This window comes from Gymnoscopelus microlampas, assembly GCF_963454915.1.
Source record: "Gymnoscopelus microlampas genome assembly, chromosome: 3".
Taxonomy (NCBI): domain Eukaryota; kingdom Metazoa; phylum Chordata; class Actinopteri; order Myctophiformes; family Myctophidae; genus Gymnoscopelus; species Gymnoscopelus microlampas.
The window spans coordinates 49,200,143-49,213,057 of record NC_139940.1 but is presented as its reverse complement, the minus strand read 5'-3'; the positions used below and the strand labels follow the sequence as shown (position 1 = coordinate 49,213,057).

Below are 12,915 nucleotides of genomic sequence, written 5' to 3'. Positions count from 1 at the left end.
ACACACACACACACACACACACACACACACACACACACACACACACAATAATAACGGAAATAAGCTCTAAGAAGCTTTTGTCCTTTTTTGACCACTGAGTGAAACTGTTTCACCATATGATTTTAAGTCAATAAAATATTCAAATAAAAATTATAGAAAAACTAGAAACAACAGTCATACTATGAGAACCAAATCTCAGTGCTCCATCAACAACAGATGACAGAATGGCTTTCTGGACAGACACGTGACCTTATAAGTTGGATATTAAACATCGGGATGGAGGGGTTCCAGGGGGTCCCCAGCTAAATGAGGAACAGTTAAATACTTAAGACATAGTGACCTGTGTCTATTTAAACACTGTGACCTGTCTCTCTTAAAACACTGTGACCTGTCTCTCTTTACACACTGTGACCCGTCTCTTTAAACACAGACCTGTCTCTCTTTAAACACTGTGACCTGTCTCTCTTTAAACACTGTGACCTGTCTCTCGTTAAACACAGTGACCGGTCTCTCTTTACACACCGTGACCTGTCTGTCTTTAAATACTGTGACCTGTCTCTCTTTAAACACTGTGACCTGTCTCTCTTTAAACACTGTGACCTGTCTCTCTTTAAACACTGTGACCTGTCTCTCTTTAAACACTGTGACCTGTCTCTCTTTAAACACTGTGACCTGTCTCTGTAAACACTGTGACCTGTCTCTCTTTAAACACTGTGACCTGTCTCTCTTTAAACACTGTGACCTGTCTCTCTTTAAACACTGTGACCTGTCTCTCTTTAAACACTGTGACCTGTCTCTGTAAACACTGTGACCTGTCTCTCTTTAAACACTGTGAGTGACCTGTCTCTCTTTAAACACTGTGACCTGTCTCTCTTTAAACACTGTGAGTGACCTGTCTCTCTTTAAACACTGTGAGTGACCTGTCTTTCTTTAAACACTGTGACCTGTCTCTTAAGCAATAATAAAGCACGAAGGATCGCAGCGCTCGAGCGCTGGAGGAGAGGAAAACAAACATTTAGATTTTGGTCACTTTCACTTACTTTAGCAATTCTTTAATTATTGCGACAGAAGCTCTTCCCCTCCAATTGGCGTCATTTTGTCCCATATTAAACCATTAAACATACAAAGTTACGTACAAAGCTAAAAACAAATCAATGCAAAGTGGCTGTAATCAAGACGCACAACTTCAGCTGCGTCATAAACCCAGAGAAACGTCTCTTACCTGTTGGTCCCTCAATCCCATCAGCGTAGATCTGAACTGTTAGAACCAACACAAAGACGCAGCTGTTCATTGTGTTGTTGGTGGTGTTGTTGTTGTTGTTGTTGTTGTTTTAATCCACGTTAAACCTGCAGAAGAATCACTTCATAGACTCTGCGCCGCGCAGATAAAGTCTGGAGTCCATTGTCCATATTCCTCCATGTCTCACAGAGACACTGTGTAGTTTGTAGAGAAAATGCTATTGTTAATACTGAGTAGAAACACTGTATATGTATATATATAATAGCAGAGACACACAGAGCAGCAGCTCCTGCTGACTGACTGACTGTAAAACATAGAGTTAAGGTGTAAACGGTTCACAGGAATTCTTTCCTTTCTCAGCGGCACAGAGACGTACTATGGGAGACGGGCGCCTCCAAGCGGCCGTTACCAGAACAACAACACAGTGAGGTATGTCAAAACGCAAGATGCTCTGTGTGTGTGTGTGTGTGTGTGTGTGTGTGTGTGTGTGTGTGTGTGTGTGTGTGTGTGTGTGTGTGTGTGTGTGTGTGTGTGTGTGTGTGTGTGTGTGTGTGTGTGCGCGTGCGTGCGTGCGTGCGTGCGTGCGTGCGCGCGCGCGCGCAAATAGAATAGAAATAGAAATAGAAATAGTGACTCTTGGTCTCAGACTCCAGTGCAGCTCTCTAAGCATGCAGTCTCTCTCTCTCTCTCTCTCTCTCTCTCTCTCTCTCTTTCTCTTTCTCTTTCTCTCTCTCTCTCTCTCTCTCTCTCTCTCTCTCTCTCTCTCTCTCTCTCTCTCTCTCTCTCTCTCTCTCTCTCTCTCTCCTCTCTCTCTCTAATGCATGCAGTCAAACTGCATAGTGGCTCAGCAGCAGATACACAGGTATCAGGAGTATCAGTTCTACTAAAATGGCCAGACTCTAGAGAAATGAGGCATCATTCAGACAGACTCCAGTCTACATCCTCTACTACTGCATGCAGGGTAATATCTTTTGATCCATGAATAGAAGCAGCTTGGATCAGCCATAACCCCGCTCTATGGACGGGCCATCAGTTAAAGGATGACTTCTCCCATTTTCAACCTATCTTCATATAAATGGTCCTTATTGCTCATGATGAACTGGTACCTACCGTCACTGACATAGTCGTTAGGCAGGTATTTTTTTTCCAAACAAGATTAAAAAAAATATATTTCGATTTGTATTATCGTATTCCCAATTTCAATGTAGCTAATTATTTGTTTACACCTTTTTCTCCCAGTTTAGTTGTTATACCAGTAGGCTCTGTGCATAATTGCAGTGCCAGATTTTCAGAAGGTGGCATACCCATTTCCTACTCTGGTTCATTTTCCCATAGCTTTGTTTGATTGGCTCGGCAGCATATCTGAACCGGAAACACATGTGAAGGTGCCATATGTGTTTCTGGTCGCTTCCGTCCTCCCGCTCAACACCGCCCGCTGACAGATGCCACCCCCCAGCCCGTAGCAGTATGTACAGTGACTAATATGAATCTCCCTGCACGGTTTCCCTGCCTCAAACATGGTCAATTGTGTTCGTATAGGCTTGGCCAAACCAGATGCACTGTGTTGAATTCTAACCTCCGCGCCTTAAGACTTAAAGTCTCAGATTTGTTTTTTAATTAGGACTCATTGACTTAAAGTCTGGAAAATGCTGTAACTAATGATGGTTAGGTTTAAGTTTCCGGTTGTAAGTGTTTAATTTGATACCTAATTAAAAAATATGTAGAAATATTATTTTTGTATTTAAATAATAGCATTCCACTTAAAAGATGGGATGAATTAGAACAAACAACTCACCTCATTTAATACATAAGATGGTAAACAAATAAGATGTCACAGTAACTGTAGAAAATACTCAACCAGTGTGGTTAATGACATTCATACAGTGACTTATTTACCAGGTTTCCCATGTTGGCATTGTGACAGCAACATGGATAACAACATTACAGTTATTTTGTCATGAATTGCTGGATACTAATCCGTCACATAGGGTGCTGTGAGGTGTCCTATCATATTTGTCATGGCATGGAATGGCCCTAGACTACAGAGACTCATGATTCATGTTGAAGCATGGTACTAAAGTGTTGCTGCAGCAGCATCTCTTCCAGGATGAGTCAAGGTAGTGTTGGGACATAGCTGGGCTGACATTTACAGCCATGGTTCCAGAAAGCACAATTGGATCAAGGTACCATTATGCAGACTGCACATCTTTCATGTTGCTGTCCCACATGAACATTAAAGGTGCTGGATTAGATTAAAGGGGGAAGAAACAGACGCAAGGCGCTGCAGGGAGACATCCAAGGCCTCCAACTGCAGCTTGCTTCCCAGTCCCTAATGTTGTTAACTCACAATGACACATGAACCATGGATTAGCCTGCAAATTATTACATTTGACCAAAGGAGCAAAGCGTCTGTCAGACTAACACCTGTAATCACACCTGTTTGATGCATAACACACATTATGTTGGTGATAGTTGGCGGGGAGAGCACACCATAGTATCTGATTTAATTTGAACTGATTCAACTGTATGCTGTTAGTTTTATTTGCTGGAAAGGTGACAAGACAAAAACCCTGCACCAGGCCATGGTGATGTGGTGACTGACAGTGGCTAATGGAAGATATGACACTCTGTCATTAAACAAGAAATGACTAAAGTCATAATATAGCCGCCAGCGGCAGGCTTTTTTTGCCCCAATCTGCAGCACAAAATGTAAAAGTGGTCTTTAAAATGAAATCTCAGCCATTCCAATGCAACCAAAATAACTCAACAGAGAGGTTCATCGGTTGGCTACCAATATAAAGGATGTGTGTGTGTGTGTGTGTGTGTGTGTGTGTGTGTGTGTGTGTGTGTGTGTGTGTGTGTGTGTGTGTGTGTGTGTGTGTGTGTGTGTGTGTGTGCGTGTGTGTGTGTGTGTGTGTGTGTGTGTGTGTGTGTGTGTGTGTGTGTGTGTGTGTTTGTGGCTGACAACTATCTGAAATTAAAATGACAAAAGTTAAAAATATTTTTGCCTATCATTAAAACAACCATTCATATAATGTGCAATAAGTGTTAAATGGCTTTATATTATGAATAGTACTGTAATAATTACTATAAAATCTCCATGTCTCTTCAACTCTTTATAACAAAAAATGCATATTTATTTTTTCTTTGTTTTAACCAAAATATATCACTCGCACTACATTTTACTAGGGCCTTCAAATACAGTACTTTACAGAGTAACAGACAGAAGGTAAGTGACCTTTTTACTTTTGGAAAATAATATTGAAGAAACGGTTAATTTGTGTACTGTCACTTTAAAAGCGCAATTTATACTTCATCGTACGACGGTGTCACGCACCAAACATAGCCGATCTCCAAGCTCACACTGCGTCTGTTCGCACCACGTTGTGAGCTTGTAGATCTGCCATTTTCGGCAACGATAGACTGAGGGACGGACACGCTCAGCAACACTAGTTATTCATTCACAGGGAGATCCCAAACGGATTATTATCAATTGGATAATTAAAATTGTCAACGGAGACTTGCTACCTTGGGTAGAAGAGGACGAGTGAAACTTTTGAGCGTTTCACTCGTTCGGTGCAGTTTCACCGCTGCACCGCACATGTAAACACAACAACGACGCAACCACCCGAGTGTACAAATGGAACCAAATGGACGCTTACAGCCCCCTTAAAATAGTGATGTAGTGAGCCAATAAAATTCCTCTTCCTTGTTAACCCGGGCAGCGCTGTTTGGCACAACTTGCAGCTATCAATACACTTTTAGACCAACATGTTTGTGCCAGCGTGAGTGATTAGATTTATTTCTTGATCGCCTCTTGTTTTGATAGTTTAGACATGACGTCAGGGGCCGCTGCACTCGATAACAGGCTCGACAAGCCTAAAGCTTATCGATACCCGGGTCTCGATAAATTCATGCCCGGGTATATAATGTACCCGGTTTTCGAGCTCCATCCCTACTTGCGTCGAGAACTAATGGAGAGTGGACATTACCGCGTTTGGCTAAAAACAGTTAGTAACATCATACAAGCATACAAGCTAACTATTAGCCAAATTCGGCTAGCGCTCAGACGAATCCACTGAGAGAGGCGTGTCTAGTCCCATAGCTTGGGAGGACGAGGGCGCCCATTGGCTTAAACGACAGCCAATCACGCAAAAAAAGTGTTGAATACATGTCGGAAATCTGACGGGTCAGAGTCAGAGTGAATACAGAGCTGCGCTTTCAGCTGGCGGCTAATAATAGTTAACAACTTGTAAAGATGGAAATAAGGGTATGAATCAAGATGGAAATAAGGGTATGAATCAAGGTACTTTAATAGGAAGGAATATAACAAAATTGCCTTTAAAAAAACGAAAACTGTACATTCATCCTGAAGTCAGATTTTAAAGACTATATTTGTGGCATTCTCCAAGATGCATGCATGTTGCTGTGGCTGGGGGGGGGGGGGACTGGCCTTTGGCTTGAAGGAGATAAGGATAAAACGGTATAAAACACACATGGTATCAATGTGGCCATGTTTCATTTTCACTTTTGGAATAATCTCGAGTGTTCAGAGTCTATTGTAAAATATGTCGACAGCATTTTGATATGATGGATAAGACTTAAGTCATGCTTATTTATATGCTGCACAGTTCAGTTTTTTTACGCATTTCAAAAGGATTGCACTGATAGTGATTAAGAAAATAGATTTACTGTTCTGTGATTTTTGCCAAGTGGTGTCAAAGATATCATGTAACCTCTGATGACTTTAGCAGATTGATTTTAGCCCTTGTTTCTAAAGGCATAATGTGTCTTCACTGTGTCTTTGAAGCTAGATTTAGTTGCTAATCCCTGTCTTTCAGTAATTGATTCTCTCTCACACACACACACACGCACACGCACACACACACGCACACGCACACACACACGCGCACACACACGCACACACACATTCAGGCAACACTGAATTCAGGTTGTAGGGAGTGTGTTATTAGAAAAAGAGCTTGCATGTCTACAGTATCATAAGACAGGTACAAGACTGATCACGGCAGGTAAAAATAAAGAAACAAACAGGTCTTCTTGTTGAAACGTTAATTTGACTCGGAGCGAGTTACTTTTACAGTGCAGACTCCATTCATTTATCTTTACCTGGTTGACCAGTAGGCAGTAATGTAGCATGGTGAAAAGTGAAAGCTGTGTTTTATAACAATGTCACATGAATCAGTGAATGAATACCTTTTATAACTCACACGCATTTGATGAAAACAAGCAGCATTTATCATACTGGGGCAAAAGCCAGGCTGATGTGTGTCAGTATTTCATCGTTCTTGTTTATAAATCTCCACATGCAGCTCTTGCTGTTAGTTCTCATGTACAGGCTTACTCAGTGTTCAGTGATGCATCAACACATTGTGAAAAACACAACCAAGTCATTGGAGCTGTGAGTGTATTGTCAAGAGGTGAGCCAAGCAGATCATTAAGAGGAATGGACCGAAACGTGGAAAGGATTAAATCGCACAAAAGAGCTCATTGGCACGGCAACACTTCTACCACAGATCTGTCAGGTACCATCATCAACATAAATTGACACGCTGTTGCCTATTTTGTTTGTTAACTGGGGTGTTGCGATCTGCACCGTCTGCACTATTACATTCCCATAAGCCAATAATAGTGTGTTTGCTGATGTGTGGTTTCTATTCTGTACCCTGGTGATGTCATGTCAATGATTACATCACTTATTATAGCAAGGCGAGTTTGCCTAGCACATTTCATCAACAAGGCAATTCAAAGTTCTTTACATAAAACATGAATTATGACATCACATAATTTAGAGTCATGATTCTCAGTGAGTGTCACTGCTTACGTATAGCAAGAGGACTTATTACATCTTCTATATCTATAAATAGACAGATTTGCTGTGTGTCTGTCACATTGAAACGAAAGTTGTGTGCTTCACTTATTGGCTCATTCAGGCTGCTGGGAAAGAGAGACAGCAGAGTAAAAAGTTACTTTAAGTGCAAACAAAGACAATTTCAACCATGTCTGGTTCTTCATCAGATGATGACTCCCAAGACCAAACCATCGCTGATGACCTCGTGGTCACCAAGTTCAAGTTAGGGGCTAATATCGTAAACCAAGCCCTCAAGACTGTGGTGGAGGCAGCAATAGCAGGTGTCAAAGTAATCAGCCTTTGTGAAAAGGGAGATGACTTTATCTTGACAGAAATCGTGAGCGTCCTTAAGAAAAAGAAGGACATGAAGAAAGGTATTGCCTTTCCTACCAGTGTGTCCGTTAACAACTGTGTCTGCCACTTCTCTCCTCTGGGGAGTGACACTGATGTTGTAAAACTAAAGGATGGGGACCTAGTCAAAATTGAGCTGGGCGCGCACGTCGATGGTTTCATCTCGAATGTGGCCCACAGCTTTGTTGTCGGAGTGACCAAGGATGCCCCACTGACCGGGAGGAAGGCTGATGTTCTCACGGCCGCTCACCTCTGCGCCGAGGCCGCTCTGCGTCTCGTCAAGCCCGGAAACCGGAACACACAGGTGACAGAAACCTGGAACAAGATCGCCAAGTCATTCAAGTGTTCCCCCATCGAGGGCATTCTGTCCCATCAGTTGAAACAACATGTTATTGATGGAGAGAAGTCCATCATTCAAAACCCCACGGACCAGCAGAGAAAGGAACATGAGGAAAAGGAGTTTGAGGTGCACGAGGTGTATGCGGTGGATGTGCTGATCAGCACCGGAGAGGGGAAGGCCAAGGACGTCGGACAGAAGACCACCATTTATAAGCGAGACCCCGACAAAATGTACGGTCTGAAGATGAAGGCATCTCGGATGTTCTTCACTGATGTGGATAAACGCTTTGGCGTCATGCCCTTCACTCTTAGAGCATTTGAGGAAGAGTCTAAGGCAAGGCTGGGCATGGGGGAGTGTGTCAAGCATGAACTGTTGAAGCCCTTCAAGGTGCTGCATGAGAAAGAGGGAGAGTTCGTAGCCCAGTTCAAATTCACCGTGTTGCTCATGCCGAATGGACCGCAGCGAATCACAAACAGCCTGTTTGAGCCAGAGCTCTACAAGTCTGAATATGAAGTAGAGGACAATGAACTCAAGGCTTTGCTTCAAATCTCAGCCGGCCACAAGACCCAGAAGAAAAAGAAGGCCTCAAAGAGCAAAGCTGCAGAATAGATCTTTGTCTCAGCATTTTCTTTTTTTAGGACATACTGATTGACATCTGAAGACCAGTGGTGGGCAAAGTACATAGGCCTCCTCAAGTAATAATCAAGTATTAAAAACTAGAGGTTCGGGCCACCACACAGGTCATAGTGTCAGGGGTACTTGTTGTACACGTCCCTTTTATGCCTATATATGGAGATCATAGTGACCTGCCTATATATGGGCGTATAGGGTTTGTCTAGTTATGTCTGCGTCATAGTGACATGCCTATAAATGGTCGTATTGGGTTTGTTTATGGCTATGTCGGAGTCGAAGTGACGTGCCTGTGGTCTGCCTGTGGTCCGGCCGGCCTTCCCAGTAGCCAATTTTGATATATAGGATTCAAATGACAAAGAATATTTCCTTTTAAAATCAATTCATTGCTGTATTGAAATTTAGAATTTTACCTAAAATAAAATAAAATAAAAAAGGATCCAGAAATGTAAAACAAATTAGTGAAAATAGCCGATCTACAAGCTCACAACGCGTCGTGGTGCGACATACTACATTGTGAACATGTAGATCAGCTACTTTCACTATATTTTAAATAGGTGGTTAATTTATAATATTGTCGTAATATGGTAATATATTGGAGACCCTTCGTAGAAATATAGTTCAGTCAAAAGTTTATTTTTGAAACGTAGCAGAGTGAAAGTCATGTGCTTGCTAACAATAATAAACAAAAAAATGAATTACAGTACTCAAGTAAATGTACTTACTGTTCCCAGCTGACGAGTCACTGACGAGCTTACCCATTGTGAATACGTCTCCAAATCTAACTGATGTCAGACTGGGTTATTGCTGCTACAAAATTCTGTTGCATGCCCCCCCATTCCCCTTTTAAGTCTTACTGTCCTTGAGACAAGTCTCCACACAGAAACATAAGCACGATTCCCCTCCAAGAGAGGATATTGTGTAACAAAGGCATTTTCTCAGTTCATTTCTTCAGTTCAATACTTCATTGTCCAACATCCAACTTTAGGCTTAAAGTTGGATGTTGGACCGTCCCCCAATTGTAATGAAAGTCATAATAAATCAAACTAGTTTGACAGCATCATGGACTGGCATGTGACAGGGTCATTGTGTGGCATAAAGATAACTTGTTTGAGGTTGCGAACCTGAAGCCATGCCTTTTCTTTTTATGAATGTTTACCTGTTGGAGGGTGGTGATACAATTACAAACACCTTTCTGAAGTCAGATATGACATTTATAACCATTAAAAGCATGAGAGATCAGCACATTAACTCTAGGTATTTATGACACTATACTCTTTCTTTTTTCTTTTTTTCTTTTTACTTTACGATCTTTATTTGATAGTTACATATTTACAAATGAAGACAACAGTTGCTGAAGAGTATAGTATAGAGAATATAGAGGCAAAACATTGTACTGTCCCAAACATAGTTAGAATTAAAATCTCTCAAGCCTTTATTTGTGATACTGTACATGTGCGAGTAAGGAAGATAATAGTTTTGTCTGTCTGTCTGTCTATCAATCAATCATAACGGGAGGGGCATACGCTCCCAATGGGCATCATTCCCAGTGGGAATCGGCCTAGTATAAATCCCAAAATGTGTTGGAGCACCCGGCCAGGCTGGAGGCACCATGAAGGAATCGAACCCCAGTCTCCACGGTGGCAGCTGGGGCATGTCTGTACCTGAGTTCTGCAGATCAAATCCATATTTGCCATATGTTTCATGTGCTTCAGCCTTGGCGGTGACCTATTGGCCCGGAGGAAATAAAAGTTGATGGAGGAAATGAAATATGTGGTGTGGCTGACTGCCTGGATGTGACCTTACGGTGTGGTTGATGGGGTGGGGGGGGTAGTATCCCATTTGTGCAGCGAGCGTTGAAGTGTCAAGGACATGAAAGACCACTGTTTCCTGGGGTGGGCTATCTGCTATCTCTGTGTGATATTTCATGGTTTAACGTCCACTGCTCTGTTGTGTCTGAGAGGAACAGGATGAATAGTCACTGACTGTCCTCGCTCTTACCGTGGAATGCTGTTGTCAGCGTGGTGTGATCTGGACCAATTGTCCTTCTGTGTCACGAAAGCTATCTCATTTCCCAGTTCCATTTAAAGTTAAGACACCATATCCCTGTCCTCGTTTCAATGTTAAGTAAGCTAATGCTTGTATCAAGATGAGTACGTGAGAACAGAGGGTTTTGATTGTGCACTTTAACAGCAACATGGGGAAACAAAATTACACACACGCGCACACACACACACACACGCGCACACACACACACACACACACACACACACACACACACACACACACACACACACACACACACACACACACACACACACACACACACACACACACACACACACACACACACACACACACACACGGTAAACATAGCAGACGTATGCGACATAATTACAGACAAACAGATGATCCATGCATTCATGTGTGCATGGATCATGAATACTAACAGAGAGAAAGACCACCCAGTAGATCAAAAGGAGAATGCAGCAGAAATGACCTGCAACAATAAAGAGAGGACAAATCTATTACTCAAACTAAAACACAATTGTTATCATCGTCAATAAAAAGCAGTTTGCTTAAAAGAATCCTCTTGAACCCGTTTAAGTGGCCCTATCTGAGTGAGTAGGCATCGCACAAATGTTTCATTTGAGAGTCTGATTGTACAATACATTATGAATGTCAGCTCTTATTTGCTGCCAATGCATTTGTTCTTCTCTAGTCCATTAGTGCTGTTTGTGTGTATTAGTGTTCAACTGAGTGGGTGAAAGAGGGAGTTAATCGTCAGACACATTTGCAACGATGGTGAAATGTAAAACAAACTGTAAAACTAATGTTCTTTAGTAATCATTGCTGTATACTGTAGAGTGTTTGTTCAGTAACAGGGGTCTCCCCATCTCTCCAGCTCTTTAGTTAACAGATTTTTTTTTTTTCGGTCAGGATAACAATGTCATCCAGTCAGGAGAGAGAATTCATACAGGATACAGGATAAACACGTGACATTGGAAGTGGTGAAAAGAAAGAAATGACAGGCACATTTGGAATTGGAACAATATCAAATTGAGGCTGATAAATGGGTTCTCTTACTTGGATGAAAATGAAAATGTATTTCAGAGCTAGAGACACCTGTTACTGGACAAACACTTTAGCAATGAATACTATCAGAACATAGAGCTTTAAGTTTGAACTAAAACCTGCTTTTTTTAAAACACAAGCTATCACTATACAGCACCTTTAACGGTTATACCAGCAGGGTGCGTGTCAGCAGTCTGCTGCGGGTACGAGGAGGGGTGTGGCCTGAATCCTCTTGTCACATAGGTTGATTTTCACCTTTGTGGGATCCTGGGTAGAGTTATGGAAAACAGGAGAAATACTGTGGATGGAGGGAGATCACAGAGTGAATGAGGGAAAGTGGAACAGAGAGAGAAGAGGGAGAAAGGGGCTCAGCCAGGGAGTGGGACGTTTTGTTTCCAGCCGAGGTCACGGCGGGACTTTGTTTGCTCGTAGGCGCCCGTCCATTGTCCTTCCCAGCATTTGTGTGATTAAGCATGGAGAGAGGAGTGCTCTCTGCTCTGTGTCTCCTCACTCTCTCCACTCACTCTGATCTATGTTAATGTGGGCCTACATGGAGAAGAGCCAGCATTCCCCTGCTCTGACTGGCGTAGTCATCTCACAAGCTTGGAAAATGAAACATATCCTTCTGTGTGTTTGAGGAATTCTGTCGGAGCCAAGGCCTGATGATTTGTGCTCATCATTATCATGGGTACGTCTGTGGCCAGAGAGGGGCTTCTTCTGCTGTGTGTCTGTGTGGTCAGTTTAGTTTTCCTGTGGCACTTCTCCATTGAAGGCAACGTATGCTCTTATACTGCACTGAAACTAACATCACACCTGCATGTGTGGCTTTTTTCACTTTATTAATGCAGGGGGATATTTGACAGTTGTAATACAGTTGACTTATAGGTCTCATAAGTCCTCCAGCTCTGAATCTCTTGTTACTCAAACTCGCTATCGTGGCTTTATAAGATATGGACTGTGGGAGGAATCAGCTCAGTGGCCTTGCATTTAGAGTGTTCATCCTGAGACTGGGAGGTTGGGTTTCAATCCCAGGCTGAGTCATACCAAAGATTGTACAAATGGTACCTAATGCTTGGCACTCAAGTGGCTTAAGTCCCTGTAACATAGGGTGCGTTCAGATATGCGCACCGGGAGCGCACTCACATATTGGTTTGTATTGGACAAGTGCGCTCAGTGCCTTATTTCTGAACGCACCCATAGTGTCATGTCCAGGGGGTGTACTTGTACATCAAGCTGCCTAAGGAAACATGGACCACTAGCCACTTACTTACTGTTGGACACCTGCAGAGACTTGCTCTTCAGAAAGGTCAAGTCCACTGGCTGATTCTGTACAGGCTAACAAAGAGCTGTGAAAGGAACCATTCGGAGGGAGGGAGCTGGGCAGACCAGGGGAGATAATTATCTGTGACA

At 42.5% G+C, this 12,915-nt stretch overlaps 3 protein-coding genes across 4 annotated transcripts in view; 1 reads left to right on the top strand and 2 right to left on the bottom strand.

Annotated features, from left to right (window-relative positions):
- The window catches only part of LOC311042421 (receptor-type tyrosine-protein phosphatase U-like), a 191,896-nt gene extending 190,487 nt beyond the window's left edge, over positions 1-1,409 (bottom strand). For both annotated transcript variants that reach the window (XM_084053146.1, XM_084053147.1), the window contains exon 1: positions 1,223-1,409. In XM_084053146.1, the coding sequence (XP_083909272.1) occupies positions 1,223-1,292 (70 nt within the window). In that variant the 5' untranslated portion in view covers positions 1,293-1,409. The remainder of the gene's footprint in view (positions 1-1,222) is intronic.
- LOC311042431 (H-2 class II histocompatibility antigen, E-S beta chain-like) overlaps positions 1-12,915 on the bottom strand; it is a 458,449-nt gene that overhangs the window by 350,370 nt on the left and 95,164 nt on the right. The gene's annotated exons all lie outside the window — the stretch shown is intronic.
- On the top strand, positions 7,258-8,409 carry LOC311041892 (proliferation-associated protein 2G4-like; the record flags this gene model as incomplete). The annotated part of the gene is made up of 1 exon (XM_084052376.1): positions 7,258-8,409. The coding sequence occupies one exon, from the start codon at positions 7,258-7,260 to the stop codon at positions 8,407-8,409; it is 1,152 nt and encodes a 383-aa protein (XP_083908502.1).